The 15302-nt window shown below is 40.0% G+C and overlaps 2 protein-coding genes across 2 annotated transcripts; one reads left to right on the top strand and one right to left on the bottom strand.

The window, feature by feature from the left end:
• Nucleotides 1-813: 813 nt before the first annotated feature.
• On the bottom strand, nt 814-5708 carry LOC121604751 (cytochrome P450 3A40-like). Its single transcript, XM_041934349.1, has 13 exons — nt 5638-5708; nt 5430-5523; nt 5221-5273; nt 4901-5000; nt 4681-4794; nt 4156-4244; nt 3887-4035; nt 3600-3727; nt 3426-3501; nt 3171-3331; nt 1592-1818; nt 1312-1474; nt 814-951 (listed from the first exon to the last, which is right to left on the bottom strand). The coding sequence occupies exons 1-13, from the start codon at nt 5706-5708 to the stop codon at nt 862-864; spliced, it is 1515 nt and encodes a 504-aa protein (XP_041790283.1). The 3' UTR covers nt 814-861.
• Nucleotides 5709-6191: 483 nt separating this feature from the next.
• Nucleotides 6192-15279, top strand: LOC121604744 (cytochrome P450 3A30-like). Its single transcript, XM_041934340.1, has 14 exons — nt 6192-6327; nt 6459-6552; nt 6672-6724; nt 6903-7002; nt 7708-7821; nt 7918-8006; nt 8903-9045; nt 9134-9261; nt 11044-11119; nt 11230-11402; nt 11479-11546; nt 11652-11810; nt 11985-12147; nt 12246-15279. Exons 1-14 carry the CDS (start codon nt 6257-6259, stop codon nt 12333-12335), a joined length of 1521 nt encoding a protein of 506 aa, XP_041790274.1. The 5' UTR covers nt 6192-6256; the 3' UTR covers nt 12336-15279.
• The last annotated feature ends 23 nt before the right edge of the window (nt 15280-15302 follow it).

Below are 15302 nucleotides of genomic sequence, written 5' to 3'. Positions count from 1 at the left end.
TAATCACTAGCCGCAGTCCTATACAAAATAGGTAAACATTAGCTCCACCTCAAGCAACTACAACAGTAAAATCCTGCTTTAATATTGAGCATAAAGTTAGTAATCTAATGAGATATATAATAGTACAACAGGGGCCGCATTTTGCTGCGTGCACTTACATACTTATATTTAAGATTTTGAAATGCTGGAAAGGATCTGAATACTTCCTGTTACACTGATATTTTATGTCAGTTGCATATTTTACATGGGGTATTAAGAAACACATGATCACCTGTGCAAAGCCTGTGCAAAAAATTAACAGCATCTCCTTCGATGCAGCTTTTGTTATCAGAGAAGTGTTGATTTAACTGTATGCTTAAACACTGAGACAGCAGTGGGTGGTGTTGTGTGGCATTTAAGTATATTGAAATATGTTTTTTGTTGTTTTGACCACCAGACCTCGGCCCATGCCTCTGACTCTAAATGCTTGACTTGGGAAAGAAATGTCCGTCATCTTCTTTGTATCCAAATGTCTGTCATGCTGCTATTGTACAGCCACGTTTGAATTATTTGTAGCGCCTGCAAGTTGCCTGATGTCATCACAGTGATCAAATTGCACATAAGAATGACAGTATGCATGAGAAAAATCTAAACTAACCTTTATTGTTAACACAATTTACAAATTATTTGTTTGTTACTCAGTTTAGGATGAATATTGATAAAAGCTTTCAGAGGAACAGCAAAGAGAAGTAAGTCATACAGATTCAAACACAACCTCACTATTACCACGATAACAATGATGAAAAATGGACATGGTGTCTATTCATAATAGGTCTACAACATAGTGATTATTAATGACTATCCTGTCTTGTTTTTTTAATTTTATTTTGAGGGTTCAGACCGTGGCACCAGCTTCAGTTTGATCGGGTTTTTTGGCGAGATCAGGCCAGGGGAGTCCAGCTCTAAGGGGATCTGGCAGGAAATTAGATATGAAGAGACAATATGAGTGGACAAAGTCAACATTGCATATAACTCTGGCTTGTTATTTCAAATCTGCAGATAATTGGCAGTATCACAGAGGGTAGAAACTTCACACAAAGAGCTGATAGCTTACTGAATGTGCTGTTTTAGCACATACGGTATTCATTTTATTCTTGAATAGTGGCTTTTTATGTTTGAACAGACATATTCTTATAATACAGATGATTGGCTACCTTTGGCATCATATAATCCACAATAGCTCCATAAAACTAGCAATGAATAACATTTGGAAAGGTTCACCCATACACCAAAAAACACAGGCAGTGTAAAGATGAACATCCGTGGTCTCACCTCAGTCTCCTTACACACAGAGAAGCTGTACCTCTGGAGGATCTCCACCAATGCTAGTTTCATTGACACCAAAGCAAACCGCATCCCTATGCAGTTCCTTGGCCCTGCCCCAAAAGGCATGTACGTGTACGGATCAATAGTCCCCTTGTTTTCCTTGCTGAACCTGAGAGAATATACACACACACACACATAATGTATTGATAAGAGGAATGATGAACTATCCTACAGAGCTCAGGTCCCTTCTGTGGCTATACCATGAAGATATAAATCCTTTCCATACCTCTCAGGTTTGAACTTCTCTGGCTCGGGCCACAGATCTGCATCCCGGTGCACGGGCCATGTGGGTACTATGACAGTCATATGTTTTGGAATCACAAGGCCGTTTATCTCGACAGTCGCCTTGGCCACACGCTCCAGACGTGGAGCAATGGGATACAACCGCAGAGACTCGTTGATGACGCTGTCCAGATAGTCCATCTGCATCATAGCTTGATACTCAACTGGAGCCTACACAAACACATGGACACACATATATATGACGGCTAGGTACTCATGCCACGCAGGAGAAGATCACCATTCTGGTATATATTAGGCAAAGTTAGGAGCTATATTAAGCACTGATGGGATATAGTGATGGCTGATGGCTGTGCTGAGGTTAAAAACACTGTTACTGATATACATTTAAGATTATAGTATCCAGCAAGCACACTGGTGAGACAAAATGCACCATACCTTATTCTTAAAACATTTCAGCAAAAAGTCATTTTGTCTTGTTCTACCTGCAGTGGGATTTTGACATTCAGACCATTGCAAGTTCCATTCATTAACATTTTCTATATTAAAAGAAGTTTGTTCTGGGAAATATGCACACTTGCTTTCTTTATTTCTGGGTTAGATCAGAAGATTGATACCACTCCTGTCTGGTAAGTATGAGGCTACAGCCAGCAGCCGGTTAGCCTAGCTACGCATAAAGACTGGAAACACTTTGTCTTTGTCTGGCTCTGCCCAAAGGTAACACAGTCTTCCTTAAAGGACCTCTAAACCTCTAACCCTGACTAATTAACACATTCTAGTGGTCTGTTGAATCCACACAAAACCAAAGTGTAGATTCACAGGGGCTAGCTGTTTCCAGTCTTTATGCTAAGCTAAGGTAACTTTTCTCTGCAAGAAAGCAAAAAAGTGTATTTTCCAAATGACCAAAGTATTCTGTAAACAATGAATTACACAATATGATTGTGATGCGGAAGGGGTCACAAACCCAGATAGTTATCACCTGACTCTGTAGCTCAACTGGGCTTTTTATCCTCTTTTAAGTCATTGTTTTGGTTGTGTGGCCTGCAAATTACATTCTGATCGACTGTTGTTTTTTTTTTCACTTTATTGATCCCAAACTGGGAAATTATTCTCTGCATTTCAGCCATCACACACATGCACACACACATGCACATGCAACATGCAGTGAAACACACAGGAGCAGTGGGCTGCCGCATCAGGCGCCTGGGGAGCATATAGGGGGGTTAAGTGCCTTGCTCAAGGGCTAAATTGTAGGTAGCTTTTTGTTTTTTAGCAAAGAAGCTCTGTATGCAACCTGCTTTACTGACGAGACGCATAAACGTCTCTGTGAACATGTGCAAGACCTTCTCTAAAGAGTTGGTGGAAACCAAAGCACAGCTAAAAAAAAAAAGAAGAAAAAGTAAACATGTGACTTAAATTTACCAGGTGGTCACAAACACAACTTGTGATCACTGTTAATGTTACCTGCTGGATGTATGAATAAACATGTAAGCCTTAACAATAGCTTTAATCATTTTATCATACTTTCTATCTCATTCTTAGTCCTCTCCCCACTCCCAGCGTACCTTGTTAGGGAAGGTGGAGTCGACCTCCTCCTGCAGCCGTTTCATGGTATCAGGGTTTGTTGCCAGATTGTAAGCCAAGAAAGTGAGAGAGCTGCTGCTGGTTTCATAGCCAGCAAAGAGGAAAATCATTGCTTGCGAAAGGATCTCATGATCATTTAAACCTGGGGAGGTAGCAAGGAGACGTGATTTAGAACAGCTTTACGTTGGGCTTTGATGTGAGTGTGAATACTGTGTTCGCTTGTGTATGTGTGTCACCTTTATCCTGTCCTACTCCACTGGGGCCATTGTTTTTCTGGGAGTCGATCATCAGCTGAAGGAAATCCACTCGACTCTAAAAGTCGACATATATGAGAATAGCTTTGATTATATTTCTGAATCTTCTGACATACATATAACTGTATACATACACACATGCACAGACCGTCATACCCTTTGCTTGCTGGTCTCTCGATTAGACTTGATCTTCTGCAGTGCAGCGTAAAAGAAGTCCAGGACAGACACAGGGAAAAGAGAAAACTCGAACTTCTCAAATATAGGACCCATAAAGGGGAAGACAGCTGGAATTAAGCAGAAAGACATGCATGAAGGGCATAGTGAAGAGAGTAACCGTATCGACTGTAAACATCCAAAGTCAGCTACCTCGCAAAGATATTTTTGGTTTACCAGCCAGGTGAAAGACACGATTACATTTTACAGGAATGGCATGAAATATGTACCAGTAATGATGAGGAGAGGGTTGAGAAGATCAAACTTCAGCATCTTCTTGATGTTAGTAACGAAGGGGTCCGAGGGGTTGTTGAGCGAGTCGATGTCTACGCTGAAGGCTGTGCTGGTTACAACATCCATACTGTAGGCTCCAAAGAACCTAAAGAGCACACAAACACATCAGTGATGCCCTTTCATGCTTAAAAAGAGTTGACTCCACGCACTTTCTGGAATGACTTTAAATGAATGAAATATCTGTGGGAGCGTAAAGTGTTCTCACTCCTTCAGCTCCAGGGGCTCATCCTTGTCTGCCACCTTCTTCATGCTGCTGATCAGGTTAGCAGAGTGGTGCTTCATTATGCCAAACATCTGAGGCACAGACAGACACAGATCACAGACAGTGATCCACAGGCTTACTGAAATACTGCTATTTCTGTTTGTGCTTCTTCTAGATCAGTGGTTCCTAACAGTTCCAAGACAGGTCTGAGGGTCACAAGATAATAAAAGTGATAAAGAAAGAAAAGAAAATTTCTGTTGCACATATTTGTTTCTCTGAGTTTTCTCTAATATTTGCTTTTTTCTAGCGAAACACTGAAGACTTTCACCTCTTTAGGCCTCTAAAAGTGCTTCAGTGGAAAGAATGAAATGAAACCACATTTTGGCTGAACTTCTGTGCTTTAAAAGTGCTCAAAAAGAAGACGTTTAAGGGGTCATGAGGCAAACAGGTGCCACTGCTCTGGAGAGAAATATCGGGTTGTACACATGATGAAGGGCGGAGGAGGTATAGAGCGGGAGAGGGCTGTACCTCTTTCAGCCTCCCTGAGGTGAAGGAGGGAGAGAGGACACTGCGGATCCTCTTCCACTCGTCATCCTCAACGAGGGACACGGCATCGTACAGAGGCCCGTTCAGATGGGTGTTCTGTAACAGAGTTAGCGAGCATGATGAGGAGAGTTCAACTAAGAAGCAGCGACCGTAATTCAACCATAACCAGTGACTGAGTGTGCCTTATGGTGACAGAACGTACTCTGCGATTAGTGAAGAAAGAGTAACACTCCTTTATCAGGACAGTTTTTATCATGGCAGGATCTGTGATACACAGCACAGGCTGACGGCCATCAAAAATCCTAAATGTGAAAAGAATAGAATGGAATATGAATAGATAATAAAACACCAGGTCAGACATTTATGCAGTCACGTACAAATCAACCCTTGCACAACAGGTATAAACGACACTATAAATAGAGTTACTTTATGTCAACAGACAAGCAGCTCTCAGGACAACAATCACATGATATGCATGCATACACACACACACACACAGTACTGTACAACAAGCAGACTTACCCCCATGTTTTCCCATATTTCTTGAAGCAGTCAATGTCAAAGTTAATGAATCCCTAGACACAAGAATAATAATGTAGAGATTATGGATTGAACACCCATCTTCAGTCCACTTTAACATGATGAGGATATTTGTGACATGAACAATAAACACTTCAATGTGGTATAAATCTACGGTGCACTGCCTCTGAAAAATTTGATTACCAACCAACCTTTCTATATTCCAGCATAGTGCCGAAAAACGGGATTGGTTTGGGACCAGGGACGCCCATTTTCTTAAATGTTCCATATGGCCACCATAAGTACCTGTGCAAAAAGAAAAAAAGAGACAAATACAGAGGTAGAAGAGAAATTGTTATAATAAAAACAGGCAAACACACACAGTACAAATACCCAGGACACATATTCTTAAGCACTCACACAGAGAGCAGTGTGATGAAAGCGACCAGGAGGGTCCATGTCTCAGCGGAGAAAGAGAGGAGGTAGTCCATCTCTGCACGTCTTCTCTCCTCTGTCAAGCTCAGAACAAGTTCCACTAAAGCCTCAAATCACGGCCGAAGGCTTTTATCTCCCGCGACCACACAGAAGGTGTGTGAAAGTGCAACCAATGGCAGTGAGGCAATGTCAGGTAAATCATTGACCAAGCAGTATTTAAAGTTATCAAGCTTTATCAGCTCTTTCATCTGTGATGCTGCATTTGTGAAATACATATACTGTTTATTTATTTAGGATATTTATCTTTCACTGTCTCTTAACTGTACTTCAAATGTTGCAGGAATCTATAGAGACATGTACTCAGATGTGTGGTTGTCAAATTGTTGTATTTAGACTTATTTATTTGTAATCTGTGCTCACTCAGACATGTCCAGATACATGTTTGGATGCATGCAGAAACCTGTGCACTTCAGTCTTTCGGTTGTTGTGTCACTAAACAGGAAGTAGGAAGGAGGGGTCCAAAGTTGCTATGTAACGCAGTGAGGAAGGACTGTGGACAAGCTGCCGGAGTACAAAACAACAAGCTTCAAAGAGCAAAAGAGACATGGGCCACCTTCTGTTCTTCTCTTTAGAAACATGGATTCTACTGATCACATTCATCTGCATATTTGTCATGTAAGAGATTGATTTTATGTGAAGGATTTGTACTTTAGGGAATGCAAAAAGGAAGACAGGGAAGTTTAGCCTTTTTCCTTTCAAGTTGACAATTGGCACGGTTTAAAGAGGGGTTTTAATGTTCTGCACAGGTATGGCACCTGGACTTACGGGATATTTGAGAAGTTGGGGATCACTGGTCCCAAGCCTTTGATGTACTGGGGCACCATTGGCAGGCTAAACCATGTATGTAATTGTTTAATTTTATTTTTGTAACTTGAATTTAAAAATATATAGACAGTATTGGTAAGGATACAGACAATGTATTTTGTTATTAGTGCTGAAAATGTATCCTCTGTTCAAAGGTTTACTACCTCGATGACTATGAGTGTGCTAAAAAGTACGGCAGAGTATGGGGGTGAGTCTGCAAAGCTTTTTCAAAAAGTATAAATATACTGTAAGAATGAAGGCTGACAACAAGCCACCTTTGTGAAACTTTGTTTGGGAGGTTTTGACCCTTGAACCTATCATGTTGGCTTGCATCGTTACTAGTGTTGACAGTGAAATGTAAATGTTGTGTTTATGTAAATGTACAGCACGTATGAGTTGAGGAGGCCCATACTCGTCGTGATGGAGCCTGACATGTTGAAAACCATCCTGGTGAAGGAATGCTTCACCTACTTTACCAACCGACGGGTGAGAACACACGGGATTATCACTAACTAGAGCAAAGACAGGAGAGAGTAGTACAAAACCCATCCTTTGTTGATCAACTAAAGCACACTCATGTTGCCTTCAAATGGAAATGGAAAAATAGATGTTTTATACACTCTATGGTCACAATTTGTTAACAGTGAGAAGAGCTCAATTTCCATTCAAATTGTGATTACTACAATGGTGCATAGTTCAAATGGCATCTTTTCATGAACATAGTGTGATAAGATAAGGTAAAACTTTATTGATCTCACACTGGGGAAGCTATGTTGTTACAGACAACAAGAATAAAAAGGTGACGTAGAAAAAGAACAAATAGACAATAAAAAGGATACAAAATAAAATCAACTGCATATATGTACATTATATACAAAAAGAGTATAAAATAATATTGTCTTGAGAAGGATGGCTCAGTTTCTCAATGGAAGTTTTTTGAATATTAATAGTGAAGATATGGATAATAACATACAGTGTTTTGTACTATTGCACAGCAGCAAAATATATAACACAGTAAACACGACCGCATTTCAAGACAATGCAGTGAGGCTGGAATGTTTAGATTACACACTGGATTATTCAGTGTAGGTTTTGGTCATTCCATAGAAAAAATGTCGCTGTCAATAAAAGTGCAACAGACTTTTGTACATGTATTACTATTAACAGCTATACTACACTATGCTGCTTTAGAACTTCCGTCTGAATGGGGACCTCTATGACGCAGTGAACTTTGCAGAGGATGACCAGTGGAGACGTATTCGCAACATCCTCTCTCCGTCCTTCACCTCTGGCCGGTTAAAAGAAGTAAACTGTCAATTTTCAAACTAACGTTGGGTGCAATACATACATATATTCTTATGTAACACTTCTGTTCATTTTGCACTTCTTCCTTTGTCTAAGATGTTTAGCATCATGAAACATCATTCCCGCAGACTGACAACCTGCCTGCAGTCCAAAGCACACAATGGTGAAGTTATTAATACCAAAGAGTGAGTAGCCTAACACCATGCTGGAAATAGTTGCTCAAAGTTACATGAATCAAACCTGCTTCCTTTTTCTGCACCCAGTGCTTTAAATGACAGACCACCACCCAAGATGGCCTCACAGGAATAAACGTGTTCAGTTGTGAGCTTTAGATGTGTCGGTAGTTGGATTTTATTACCTTAGGATGAAGTCAGGCTAGTTGTTTCCAGTCTTTGTGCTAAGCTAAAAGACTGTTAACTGCACAGATATGAGAGCGGTATCAATCTTCTCGGCAAGAAAGCAAATTAGTGGATTTACGTGTTGTAAAGCGCTTTGATTGGTCGGCAGAGTAGAAACGCGCTATATAAATACAGTCCAATTACCATTAACTTACCAAAATGTTTAACTATTAACAGTCATTTTAATTTTATTTCAAAGATTTGACTGAAATTCTGAAATTTATCACCATCATTCCAGCTTTTTATTACTGGCAGACCAACAATTAGATTAGTGTCAAACCTGCAAACCTTCAATGGATCAGTTGCATTTTTTTTTTACAATTAGAATATAAACTTGTTGACGGGCCTACTTAGTAGTAAACTATTCTGAACCAGATCCTGAACATCTAGTCCCCATTAGCAAAGAAAACGAGCTCTCTAAATCCTATATTTCTTTATTTTAATATAGAACATAGAATATTTTTTAATTATAAGCATGACATAGTCGAGTATCTTCAAAACCATAAGACCATAATACCATCACAATACATACAGATTCTGTGAGACCTGCAAAGTTGAAATAACAGTCATAAAAGGCTAATCTGTATTTCAAATTTCAAGTTCCTAAATATTTCTGAGTCTACTTCCTGTGTCACTAGTTTCAACCCCTGAGCAATGATTTGTATAATGTGTGTGGATTCCAGTTTCTTTGGATCCTACAGTGTGGATGTGATGGCAAGCTGTGCATTCAATGTGGACATGAACTCCATCAGCAGCCCCTCAAGTCCCCTCATGACCCACGCCTCAAAGCTGTTCAGATTATCTCTTCCTCTTTTCATGTTCCAAGGTACTTTTCCATGACACCATTTTTTCTTTATATGGATGAAAAGAGCTTCTGCATGTTTTCTAACTGTTAACCCCCTTTGCCTTCTCAGGATTCTTCCCCATATTTCTTCCTCTCTTGGAGCTGTTGGGCGTCTCTTTTTTCCCAAAGGACTCTGTTGTTTTCTTTAAAACGCTTGTGGAGAAGATCAGAGCAGGACGCAATGGGAGCTCAGACGAGGTCTGGACAAAACACACAACTAGGGCTGCACAACAGGGCTGAAATCTTCTATCACAGTATGTCCAATCTTACATCACGATACAACGCTGATAAAAAAAAAGTTGGGAGGCGGTGTAAAAGGTATATAAAAACAGAACACAATCATTTGCAAACGAACTATGTTTACCGGTAATGGTTTTACAAAGTGTCCAGAGCCCATGTAGTAATATCCTTTATCCCAGGGATTCTTAAACTTATTAGTCAAAGGTCCGCATCTGATTGTTACTGATGGTCAGAGGTCTGGAACGATTGGTGATAACAGCATAATATCTAACCAACTAACTAACGTCAATCTCTTGTCAGTGGGCCAGCATGGAACTGTATAACTGAACTGTGTTGTAGAGCAAAGGAGACACATTCTGTATCTGTGAATTAGCTGTCAACACCACCATGACGACAATGTCAATAGGGAAATAAGCTGCATTAAAACCATATTTAGGCCAAATTTACATATAAGTGTTTAATATTTGCACTGACTTACAACAGGGATGTTATTTTATGAGTCTATAACAGTGTGGAACAGACTCCTAAAACACATGAAAAATGCATAATGATAACTAGACACTGAAGTACAAAAGACCTCAGTGCTCCATACAAAACCCACAGTTCCAATGAATGAGTCCTTATCTCAACAAAAAAAACTCCTCTTCAGGATCCAGAAAAAATAAATACTCAGCTTAAGACTCAATTCTAGAGTTTGCAACAGAACAACAGAAAATAAACCCAAGTGACACCTCTTGCATCAAATAGACAAGCTTTGTAACTCTCCCTAAAGCAGGTGAATGAAATACGACTATTTGGCTCATTGCAGGGGTGGACAAGGTGATTGACAGTCACGCTCAGGACAGACTGAACTTTTTCCAACATTTTGTAACATCAAATGTCCGCGTTTTATGAACTGATTGCCGTTTTCATACCGAATCATGATACTCTCACCTGTTACCAATCAACCTGTTTACCTGTGGAATGATCCAAACAGGTGTTTTTGGAGCGTTCCACATCTTTCCCAGTCTTTTGTTGCTCCTGTCCCAACTAGTTTAAAACATGTTGCTGCATCAAACTCAGAATAAGCAGATATTTACAAAAATCAATGAAGCTGATGAGGTCAAACATAAAATATATCGTCTTTGTGCTGTTTCCAGTTGAGTATATGTCAAGAAGGATTAGCAAATTATCACATTCTGTTTCATTTTTTCATCTGAACTTTTTTTGCAGTTGGGATTAATAAACGTTATGATAAAGGGAAAGTCACAGAAATAGATCAAATACAAATAGATACGAACCAAAAAAATGTTTGATCATCGATGAAAAGTCAAAAATGAGTTTTAATGTTTAAGACAGTATGTATTGAAAAGTCTTTGTGGTGCCCCGAAAAAACGTATATTTGAATATCTACATTGCCATGAGAGGTTGGCGTATTCCATTTGCTGATAAAGATCACATGGTATGATCAAAAGCTTCAGATGAGGTACTAAATCTAAAGATAGGCATGACTTGTGTTGACTAATCCAGTTTATGAAATACCTGACAAATAAAAGTACTTCATCATACTCAAAAATCCAGATATTCCAAAAACCTATTGCTCATACATTTGCAACATAAAACCCGAGAGCTTTAAGGTTATAAAACATAATCAAATAAGTATCTGTCATCTCATTGTGTAGAGTATATTGTCACACCACACAACTACATGCACACATAAAAGGAGAGAACCTGCACACTAATTATCTGAGTTGTTTTCAGAAATCGGGAGATATGCTTCAACACATGATCGACTCTCAGAATGCCAATGAAGCCAATAACAAAAAGCAGAATAAAGGTAATTACACATCGACATCACATACATACAAAAGGACACACTCACATGTTTTCGTATTAAAGGTTTTGACGTTTCGCCCTTTCGTCTCCCTCCCTCTTCGTGCATCCCAGCCGTCCCTGCAGGTCTTACTGATCATGAAATTTCCTCTCAGCTGACAATGTTGCTGTTTGCTGGTTTTGAGACCAGCAGCATCACTCTCAGTTTCTTGGCCTACAATTTGGCAAGACATCCTGAAGTCATGAAACGCCTGCAAGAGGAAATAGATGCCACGTTCCCCGATAAGGTAGCTCAGCAGTTGCTGGTAGTTTTCAAAATCTGACCTGTGTTTAATCAAACTGTGATTTGTAACAACTCTGCAGGGCCCAGTGGAATATGAAGCTATGATGCAGATGGAGTATCTGGACAGTGTAATCTATGAGTGTCTGAGGTAATGAGAATTTGATGATGATGATGTCTGAACAGACTGGTGATGTGTTATCAGGTAAAAACTTTTTCATAGTAATAAATGCGAACATTCTTGCTTTGTCAATAGGCTGTACCCTCCAGCTGCACGTCTGGAACGAACGGCCAAAGAAACTGTCAAGATCAATGGAATCACAATCCCAAAGGACATGATTGTTATGGTTCCAGTCTACGCTCTGCACCGCGACCCGGAGCTATGGCCAGAGCCAGAAGAGTTCAAGCCTGACAGGTAGAGTGTTTCATGAATCTCAGAACACAAATGATATGTTGGCCATCCAAACAGCTATGAATGTTTCACAATGACTTAATCACACTGTTCAGTGGAGAGATTCCTATTTTATGTATTACTAAGTTGAAATACTATTTACTTACTTACTTACTGTCTGCATGGTTGTTGTTCAAGGTTTAGCAAGCAGAACAAGCAGAGCATCAATCCATACACTTACCTGCCATTTGGGATTGGGCCAAGGAACTGCTTGGGGATGCGATTTGCTCTGGTGTTGATTAAACTGGCCCTGGTGGAAGTTTTGCAGAACTACAGCTTCTCAGTCTGTGAGGAGACAGAGGTGATTATGCCAAAATTACATACTAAGGTCAACATGGTCTTGCTTTTATTTATCGGCATTCAGAGAGTTTCTGATTTTGTGAATTGTGCATTCCCCAGATCCCTCTGAAGATGGACCCCAGTGGCCTTGTTGGACCCATAAATCCAATCAAACTAAAGCTGGTGACACGTTCAGTCAGATGTAGCTAGGAAGTACTCAGAGAAATGCGCCCATCGAGGATGAACTATCCTGCAAACTTGTAATTTTAATAACTAAAAAAGCTGCTTTAAATTTACTACTTTAAGATTTCAATCTGTATCATAAGATCACTATGACTGTTCAGATCAGATTAAAGTCAGTCAGAATTTATATGTGCATCATGTTCATGAACTATGGCAAATTGAGTGCCAAACTGGCCACAACTATCCTGATTGGCATGCCTTTAGAATACTGGAGGAAACAGGAGCACTTGAAGGACACCACCACAAGCACAATAAAACAAACTAACTGTGAAGTGATGGGTGCTGGTGACTATCAAAGCAGGCCTATGCACTTCAAACAAAAACATCAGTATGAGGCAATGCAATATCCAATCTGTGGATTTTCTCGTTACCTAGGTGATGACTCAGATGTATGGTATGTTTTGAGGCTGTACTTTGCTGTGTTGTATTGCACTACAACACATTACAAGCATTTACTACTATTTTTGTATGTTTATCTACCTATAGAGGAGCATATCAACATTTAAAACCTTTTACAAACAGCATTTATTACAGGACTGCAATGTACAGACGTTTTTATTTTCCTGTTGAAAAAAGCTTTAGGTTTTGATTGACAGGTCCAGTGTGTAGGATTGAATCAAAGGTGAAAAAAAACACAGCTTATTTTCAGGTGACCATACACTTAATGAAAACATAACTATGAATGTTATGCTACATTTCTGCCACTGAAGCCCCCTAAATCCTGAACACTGGACCTTTAAAGGATGATACTGACTCTGGTAGATAAAGCCCCTCATGGGAATTGTCTGGAAGTCTGTTTGAGGACCTGAGGCCACATGTTGTATCATGGGTGGCTACATGTCAAACACACAACCGGAGGAAAGACTTTTGCGTGTCTAAATAGCACGAGTGACATGCTGATACGGCAGAAAGACACAAACATGTGACTCACCAGTCACACGTGTTAAATTAGGTGAGAAGCTACCTGGAGTTGGTACAAAGGGAGAGTTCACTGCTGGTTTGTGTGTTTGCATAATGACACAATATGAAGGACAGGCTTCAACACCAGGGCAGCAGTCGCTCAAAATAAATTGCTTGATACAATAAAGAGAGTCCAGACACTGGGGGTGGTGGTGGCTGATGACTGAGGATGATGAAATGATTCAGGTGGAGATCTGCAAGGACTGGGCGGTGATGGGGAGGTGGAGGAGTGCACGTAAAGGCAGCATGAAATAACTATAAGGCAGAGAGGGAATCATATTTAAAAAGACAGCAGTGAGATGATAGGCTAACGGTGAAGGTGTGTTGCTGTGCTATTAGACGTGACCAGCTGATGACAACAGCTGACATCTTAATTGACAGCAGAGAAATTCTGAATGAGCATGTGTCAAATGAGTGACTGCAGGATGGTGGCAGATATAAGCTACACGCCTAAGCATGCAAAAGAGCTGTCTTCCTGACTGACCTTTTGCTAGAGCTTCATTTCCTTTCCTGGATCATGAACCATAGTGTCCAAGTTGATGTTTGTCGGATCAGTAAGCAGGGCAGGAATTTCACCGGGGCCATGGCTCCAGTGCTCTGCAGCCACATTCGTGTCCCTCCTGCACTGCCCCAGCTGATTCCCTCATTTTCTCCTCCGCCTCTTTCCTGTCAGGGTTTTTAGGACACAGCCTCTTTTGTTGGAGTTATCAGGCAATATCAAGTCAAGGAAACTATAAAACTCAACATACACAATGCTCGTATATTGTTACAGTGCCGACTTGGCTGACCCAGTGGCTGAAGGAGTGTTATGTGTCTAATAATTATTAGAGCCTAATGTTTGTAACATTATTCCAATATATACCAATAAATAATTTTGTGAAATAAACATATTTTTTTATTTATTTCACTTGTACACAAAATATTAAAAATAAAATCATCCTTAAGTTAAATTCACACATCAGAGATTCCTTTTTTCTATATTACTGTTTTAGAATTCTATTTATATTGTCAAGACTACATCTGGGCGTTGCACAACCTGCAGGCAGGTACTCCAGGTGCCGTCTCACCTAATTTAACACACACACGCCATATCAGCATGTCACCTTGTCCCTTATCAAACTAGAAAAAAAAATCTTCTCAAGAAAAGGAAACCACTGCAATTTTTTTTTAATAAGATGGCAAATATTCATCAATCACTTTCTTTGAACCCCCCTCCCCCGCCCCCCATTCTTTCTTTAGAGATGCTTTTACGTGAGTTTGGGAGGGAGAGTGTGTCAAAAAGTCACTCTGGGCAAAAGTAAAGGATAAAAAGAGGCACAATTTTAGATTAGAAATGACCGTTCCTTCTTTTATAGTTAGCCTGTATCAAAAGGCACACTGCATCATAAAGACACAGCATGACAGCAATCAATACTGTGCTGGGTCATTGCACAACCTGTTGGCAGTTCCACAAATGAGCACAGTGTCAGTTTTGAGGTAGGGTAAAGGTATTTATATTTTGCTCTGTGGGAAACGCCTTCCAGCAGCTTTACAAACACCTTGATATTTGCCCTGCATTACCTCACAAAAAGCTGGCCAGTGAATTCTAGTCCCCCAAACCAACATCTACAGTGGCTCACTGACACCATGTCCTTTATCAGAACCATGAGTGTTTATATGGTAAGAAAGTATAGAATATTGAGACACAACACCTGTACATCTGTGAGGACAGTTTGAATATTTTAGGTCGTTTTTCAGTAATTTCTTTCAGTAATGGTGCTAAAGTTTGTTCTTAATATCATGTAGTCTGAACACAGCATTATGCAACTACTACCTTCTCACCTAATTTTACACACCTGGCGCTGATAAGGTCACATCTGCCGTATCAGGACGTCACCATGTCCCTGGTGTTGACAAATACGGCACTCCAGAAAATGAGCACCCCTGCAGTTTTTAAATAACATGGCGATCTTTCATCGATCATTTTAATTTTTT

The sequence above is a fragment of the Chelmon rostratus genome, chromosome 3 (assembly GCF_017976325.1).
Source record: "Chelmon rostratus isolate fCheRos1 chromosome 3, fCheRos1.pri, whole genome shotgun sequence".
Classification (NCBI taxonomy): Eukaryota; Metazoa; Chordata; class Actinopteri; order Chaetodontiformes; family Chaetodontidae; genus Chelmon; species Chelmon rostratus.
The sequence above is the reverse complement of the archived record's forward strand: the minus strand, read 5'-3'. Positions and strand labels throughout refer to the sequence as shown.